Consider the following 7,924-nt stretch of genomic DNA (forward strand, 5'->3'; position numbering starts at 1 on the left):
TTATAACTAAAGAGTGTGTAAAGCAGGTATGTCAGGAGGGAGTTGTTAAACAGGTCTATGTTAAACAAAGGAATGTGTTCACCTCAATTTACAAATAAGCAGTAAACAGACCATGAAGCTAACAAGGGATGGAGGTAAACCTTAGATTAACAAGTGTGGGAGAAAACAGAATGGTGTATACACCCAGCAGGAGAGAGAAGCTTGGTCTGGGTTTTATTTTTCAGAAGAATCCATATAAAAGGTTTACCAGTCTATAAAGGTGACAGGGGTCCAGGGGATGCTTGAACCAGCGATTAATATCATTGTAAAAAGTATATATCAATACTATTGGAAGAATTCTGAATACTCACACATTTTAAAATGTGTGTCCAAACAACGGAAGGAACATTTCCCACCCAGACCGGAGGGGAAACAGCTATATACCTGTTTTCTATGTCAATTAAGCGTGGTGGAATCAAAACAATGGAAGCTCCATTTACATACAGGGGGATGGGAAGCCCACAGGAAGGAAAGAACAGCATGAGGTCATCCTGCCTCTTGAAACAAGTTCATTGAACTTTGAAAGATAAAAGCAAAGGCAGAAGCCATATTTGGCATCCATCACAAGACAGACATGAGGAAACAGAACACTTGCAAGCTGAGAAAGATGGGTCTCCTTCAACCAAGGGGGGGGTTGAAGTTTCTGGAACTGAATATAGGTGAGAAACTTGCTAAGGTAAAGATCTTGCACCTACAATGACAAGGGAAGCCTTGTACTTTTCTGGAAGGTCCTGACTGTGGGAAAGTTAGCCATGTTTGCAAAAAAGAATACGTGGTGAGAAAAACCAGCTTGAACAAAGCCTGTATCTTGCCAGGTTAAGTTTTAGAATTTTAGAAACATATTTTGGTTTGTTTTACTTGTAACTCTTTCTATCTTCATTCCTTATATGTGAACTCACTTAATCCTATGTATATTTTGTCAATAAATGTATTTCATTTTTACCATAAACCAACTCAGTGCTGTGTTTAAAGGAAATGGTGTGTTCACCCCAGTTAAGTTAAGCTGTGATGTACCTTTGTGTTTTTAGAGGAAAAAACAAATCATATAATTTCTCTGAACTATCCAGGAGGGGGTTGGACAGTACAAAACATGCAGTTTGGGGAAATTCTGGAACTGGGAGTGTGTTGGTGTCACCCTGCAAGTAGTAACCAAGGCTGGTGGAAGCTTGAGTGGGGCTGTAGATAGGCTGCTGGGGTCAGAACTGTTGAACCAAGGCTGTCTGGCACACAATCACTCAGGGCGTGACCTGCATGCTGGTAGGCTAGTCCTGAGCAGCCCAGGATGGGAGCTACAAACAGCAAAGCATTGTGAGGCACCCCAGTTTATAGGACAGGTGACACAACCCCTCACTGGTCTGGATTGCACCCTGGAACATGACAGTGGGACACTCAGATACCATAGTAATGGGGTCAAGTCTGGAAAATAAAAACAGATGAACAAAGAGGTGAAGTGACTCACATCATGCAACTGGTCAGTGGCAGAGCAGGGGATGGTGAAATCCTGGCCCTGTTGAAATCAACCAGGGTTTTGTCATTGACTTCAACAGAGCCAAGATTTCACCCAAGGTCTGTTGACTCCCACTCCTTTGCTTTAATCACCACCCCACACTGTTTGTAGTTTCCTTTCTGCAAGAGCTGAGTTTGCATTTTTCTTAGTTCAGTAGAAGCTACAGGGTTTTGTCTCCTCAGTGACTGATCTGCTCCCCATCTGTTTTAAGCTAAATATCATTCAGTTACTGTTGTTTGCTAACTCTTCATTACACACAACTGTTCACACAGCACAGCACTCATGCATCCACATATTCATTCACTGCATCATTTTAAAACCAATATAAAAGACTTCTGTTTCAATTTCAGCCATTCATTTTCTTTTTTGTTTGTTTTCAGAAACCTCTAAAATGGAATAATACTGAAATTAACCCGAAATGACTGAAAAATTGCATATATTATGTAATTGGATCATCCACAACTACAATCACAGATGAAGCATGAAAGAAACACCGTCTTCCTTCTGTCTCATGCATCCAAGGTTGCAATTCAACTACACCAAGCCCCTGAGAAACGAACTACTTTCACAATCATAAATAAAAAGTCATGCACGCTAATGGTTCCCTTTGTAAATATGTATTCACAAATTCATATAATTATGCCAATTAGCATCCAGTTTTGCCTTCTCAGTGCACCCAAAACACCCATTGATTTCCTAGGCCACTGTAGGGCACTTGCTCCAGGCCAATTCCTTATTCTAAAGTGTCCTATAATTACAAATGTTTTGGGAAGAGAGGCTAAAGTAATTCCTTATTTAATTAAACAATTGCAAATGCTCCAGGTTGAGTTTCAGGTATGGCGTACTCAAAATTACCAAGAGTCAGATTCAGCCACCCTTTCTGGTGCTGTGTAGTATCTTACTGTGCAAGTAGTACCTTTGCTTCATAAGTAATCCCACTGAAATCAATGCAGCTGCTCACAGAGTAAAATACTACCCAGTGGGATTAAGGGTGGCTGAACCTGGCACAAAGTAAATCAGAGTAGATTGTATCCATACTGGGGATAGGAAGGGCTGATCTTGTGGGGTTTGAGTAGGAGCCACTAAGAATCATAGCCTCTTTGTTCAGGAAGAGCGAGTTGCTCAGTCCGGGAGTAATTTGCAGAAAAGAGAACAAGGAAGCATGGGGAGGGATGAGAGCAGGTGGAGTCATGTCTCCATCCTCCCTGTGCATTGTGAGGAGGGAGCATACTGCACTTTTAAAAAGTTATGTAGCAAATTGCTCTCCTATCCACACCCAACCACAACTGAGTCAGTGCATCTTCACACAACCTTTCAATGGGCTGTGCCAAACAGGAGCCATTAGGTCTTGATTAACGCTCCACCTGTTAAAGAGCATAGCAGATTCTTCATATTTTTAAAAAAATTGCTTTAAAATGTTTTCCCTTTTAAAAATATTTTTGAAAAATGAAAAATAAGTGGTTAGACAGTTCCATGAGAGGTGAAGGGTTTCCTGGATGCAAAACCTACCTGACGCCATCTGAGGTACGTTCATTGGTGCCCTACCACTATCCTCCTTAGTATTGTGGAAATAGCAATTATGGTGGGTATTTCTGCTTATTTAGATGAGGATGCTTTTAAATCTAGCTGTGAATATATGAGCAGTGCTGATATGGGAAACGTACATTCTGTACTCTCATATTACAAAGCAACGAAGCACCAAAAATGCCTACATCTTTTCTCTGTAAATATTTTTAAAGAAAAAATCCCTACGATATAGAGTATACCCTGAATTGCTGATAGGAAATCCATGGAATAGTTAGTTACCTCTATGGTAAATTCATTTAGGATTTCTTTGCACTGTTTTACATTAATTTAATTAGGGTAAATCCTTTTCCTTACTATAATCATTGTCTAAATTAGTCCAATTACTAAACAGTACTTTGTATGCACATGTTTTTATGCAAGATTTGGCATATAAATAGTTAATGAGGGATAGTTTTGTATGTGTGTCTATTGTATGTATGCACCCACCTTGTCTGTATATTGTATACATAGGATTAATTGGGTAATGTGGCCTGTGAATGTATTGATATGCCTCTTTGAATAGATTGCACAAAAAACAATATTTCTCTTTTTAGTAGGTGAAAACAGTCCAGCTTGTAACATTGGCAAACCCAGTCTTCTGCATAAATAAATGTAATTCATGCTGTATTTTACTAGGTTATTGTGTGTATGATGTTTCCATTCAGTAGGTGGTTTAGCAATGATAAGGGATCTATTACTACCAAACTCTGCTTTAGCTCAAGTGGCAGAGGTCTGTGTTTTTGGAGCTACAAGGACGAATATAATAAAGCTCAAGCCTGTAAGTTGCTAAGCGCCTCCTATGAGGTGTTGAGCACCCTCAACTGTTGTGTATGCTCAACTTATCATAGAATCAAGCTGTTATTGTGACAATCGTAGGTTTATTTCACAGCACACTAATATATATACTGTGGTCTCTTTTGTAAAAATGAAGTCTCTGTAGTATTAGCCCTACTATAGCACAGGGGTTGGCAGCCTTTGGCACGCAGCCCATCAGGGTAATCTGCTGGCGGGCCGCAAGACATTTTGTTTAGGTTGACCGTCTGCAGGCATGGCCCCTGCAGCTCCAAGTGGCCGTGGTTTGCCTTTCCCAGAACAATGGAAGCTGCAGGAAGCGGCAGCCAGACGTTAAATAATAAAATAGTTGCCTTGTAAATGATTGGCATAATCCCTCACACATATATGCTAGTTTAAAGGCTTAATTTATTTATTGTTAATGAGCATTTCCTTCCACTGCACTCTCATTAAGGGCTTATCCGCACATGGAGTTATTCAGAAACAGCCATTCCCGAATAACTCTACATGCAGATGCCTTTATTCAGGAATAGGAATGCCTTGGTCCTGTTTGGCTTAACCCAGAAAGTGCATTAAACAAAACAGGGGCGGCAGGACAGCCTTATTTTGGAATAAGAGTGTCCGCACATAGAGTTATTGTGTGGACAAGCCCCTAGTGAGACAGCATTTCCATGTGGATAATCAACATGCACATTTTCCATATGTTGTGCCTTTGTGCTTGGAGAAGATAAGAAAAACCTTTCTCCCAGCATTCTTCTTTAAACGCCAAAAAGCCTTTTGTTTAAATACAATGTGCTCCTTCTTTGTGTCAGACAAATCCTTATCTGCAACACTCTTGCCAAGGAGTGCTGCTGTTGATGCTTGTTATCACTCCACTTAATGCATTTGATGCTTTAGTTACCTCTTATGTCTGCCCAAGTGCTATTTTAAATTTTTGCTTTGATGCCGCTCTTTGCAAGTATCTGACATGGTGTTAAATACTTGCAGTCTTCAAAGAGAAACCAAGTTTGCTTTCAAAGATTAGAAGTGGGGTGAAATGTTTGTTTGTTTGTTTGTGTGTGTGTGTGGGGGGGGATTGCTGGGCTGCTGGCCTCTCTCCCAAAGCTCAGGAAGGACTAGCACCATGCCAAGAGTCTACCCCGAAGGAAGGGCCTGAACAGTGTTTAATCTTTAAACACAAAATTCATCAACAAACACAAAGACAAGGCAGGTGCCCAGAAGCCCTTTGTTTCTCTCTTTACCCCACCCCCCTTCACTTCCAGGGTCTGCCACAGAACAGGAGCCAAACTCCGTCCTACAACAATCCCTTCAGCAGAGCTTGTTCAGTCCTTTACAGGAATCCCCTGACCCCTTTCCCTCCACCAGGCCCAAACACCCATTCTTAAAGGGGTTCAGCCTAACAATAGGGCTGGTTGACCCCATGCGTCTTGGCCCTTAAAGTGGGTGACCATCCCATTACAGGAATACTTTTGTGTTTTCCAGTGATAGATTTGCCTATTTGGCTCTTCCCCCTTGGATTTCATATCTTCTCTCTCTGTCTCCACAGGATACCCTTTCCTGTGTAGCCCTTACTTCCTCTGATGAAGAAAGATGAAAAGAGTTAAATCAATATGTGGAATATGGCCAAATGGTGACTCAGTCCCTGATCCTGCAAAGACTAACGCACATGTTTGTCTTTATGCCTGTGAGTTCACCTGGATGTGGGAATGTCTGCAGCTGCCAGTTCAGGCTTAGCCTCAGATAAGCAATAGAACTGGCCTTTGCTATTTTTGAAAGTCTTGAGAAACAAATTTTTGTGTCCTCCCTTTCACATAAACATACGTGATTCCCTCATAATCCCACAAAGGCTGATTAAAGGTTCTAGGAAGAGTTAGTGAGATGATTCTATGCAGTACACTATATTTAAATAACTGACTTCCTAATTGCTAATATCTAACCTAAATCTCCTTTGCCGCAGATTAAGAAAATTACTTCTTGTTTTTCCTTCAGTAGACATGGAGAGCAATTGATCACAGTCTTCTTTATAACAGCTCTTAACATGTTTGAAGACTTTTGTAAGGTCCCACCTCAGTCTTCTTTTCTCAAGACTAAACATGCCCAATTTTTTAACCTTTCCTCATAGCTAAAGTTTTCTAAACCTTTTATCATTTCTGTTGCTCTTTCCTAAAGTGTGGTGCCCAGAATTGGACACAGTACTCCACCTCAGGCCTCACCAGTGCTGACTAGAAAGGGACAATTAGCTCCTGTGTTTATTCAACACTCCTGTTAATACACCCCAGAATGATATTCACCTTTTTTTGCAACTGTATCACATTGTTGACTCCTCATATTTAATTTGTGATCCACTATACCTTCAAGCTTCTGTTCAACTGTACTACCACCCTGTCAGTCCCCATTTTATAATTGTGTATTTGATTTTTCCTTTCTAAGTGTAGTTCTTTGCACTTGTCTTTATTGACTTTCCCCTTGTTGATTTCAGACCAATTCATCAAGGTCGTTTTGAATTCTAATCCTGTCCTCAAAGTGTTTGCAACCCCTCCCAGCTTGGTGTCTATAAATTTTATAAACATACTCTCCACTCCATTATCAAAGTAATTATTGAAAATATTGACTAGTAGAGGATCCAGAACGGACCCCTGCACGGGATCAGTAGATACACCCTCCTAGTTTGACAGCAAACGATTGATAACTACCATGAGTGTGGTGTTTTAACCAGTTGTACACTCACCTTACTGTAATTTCATTTAGAACACCTTTCCCTAGTTTGCTTAGGAGAGGTGAAATCTTGCTACTTGTTCCTTTCAGTTATGGTAATCATGTCACATCTATTTTTATTTTCCAGTCTAATTTAGCAAGAAAAATAGCTACATTTGAATGTAGCTTCTTTCTTTCTTTCTTTCTTTCTTTTCTTTCTTTCTTTCTTCAGAAAATGAGTCTGATTCCAGAGGACAGCTTGTACAAGCTCCATTCACCCCATCCCAAACCCGCCTCCTTCTCATCAGTCGGCATATACCCAAAAAAGTGATATTTGCTCTTTTTTTGCACTGTTGAGGATTGTTTGCAGAGGGAGCTGAGAAACAGTGTTAAAGATTTCCCACAACCACTGTGACTTCTGTCCTGCTGGATGCCATGGATCAGGAATCGGGCAGTTTTAAATATATATTTTAAGGGAAATACATTTTTAAACTAAACTTTATAGTCAAAGTAAGCCATCTTTTGTCACAAACATGAACACCTAAAATCAGAAAATACTGTCGAAAGCTAAACCCAAAAAGCATAACAATGAGCCAAATTCTGAGGGCTGCCTGACTAGTCCTTACTCAGGCAAACCTCTTTGCCTTCAGTGAGAATTTCACCAGAGAAATCACAGACTAAAAAGGAAGTAAAGATTTGACCCAGTAAGTATACCCTCTTCAAAGTAAGTCAGTGGGCCTTAATATGGATGCAGGGATCTATCTATATAGAACTCATTGCAGGATCGGGACCTAACTATTGTCAGTTCAAATTTGTGAGCACCCAACAGTTATTTTTTGAAAAAGAGGAATTGTTCAACTCAACTTTGTTTTTCAAAGTGCTGAAATTGCTGATTGCCATTTAAAAATTATTAATGTAATCAATGTATGTAAAGAAATGACTGTTTTTTTTTAAATGTATTCTACAAATACATTCTAATTGCAATATGTAGTTATGCTCCTTGTTGATTTGTCTGGACATTTGTGTTGTCAGCTCTTGTTTTTCCCAAAGACTACATGGGGATGTAGCTAATTTAAACACAGAAAAGGTCAAAATCTTGTTTTCAAACTTTTCTTGAACACAATTAGCTTAATATTTTAACAGCTGGAAGCTATAGTAATTACTTTTAGATTATACACAAAATCTGTTGAAGTATAATTACTCTGATCTATGAACCAGGTAATTAAGGTAAAAACTCCTTAGACATTTTCTTAGACCTCATTAACGCATTTCTTTTGAAAATGCTTGGATAATGACGGGACTCATTAAAGCACATTAAAAGTTTAT

The 7,924-nt window shown here is 39.7% G+C and overlaps 1 protein-coding gene across 1 annotated transcript in view; it reads left to right on the forward strand.

The window, feature by feature from the left end:
* THEMIS (thymocyte selection associated) overlaps positions 1–3,859 on the forward strand; it is a 103,864-nt gene extending 100,005 nt beyond the window's left edge. Inside the window, exon 7 of the mRNA XM_054023487.1 lies at positions 1,927–3,859. Coding sequence (XP_053879462.1) covers positions 1,927–1,946 — 20 coding nt within the window. The 3' untranslated portion in view covers positions 1,947–3,859. The remainder of the gene's footprint in view (positions 1–1,926) is intronic.
* Positions 3,860–7,924: the final 4,065 nt, after the last annotated feature.

The sequence above is a fragment of the Malaclemys terrapin genome, chromosome 3 (assembly GCF_027887155.1).
Source record: "Malaclemys terrapin pileata isolate rMalTer1 chromosome 3, rMalTer1.hap1, whole genome shotgun sequence".
Classification (NCBI taxonomy): Eukaryota; Metazoa; Chordata; order Testudines; family Emydidae; genus Malaclemys; species Malaclemys terrapin.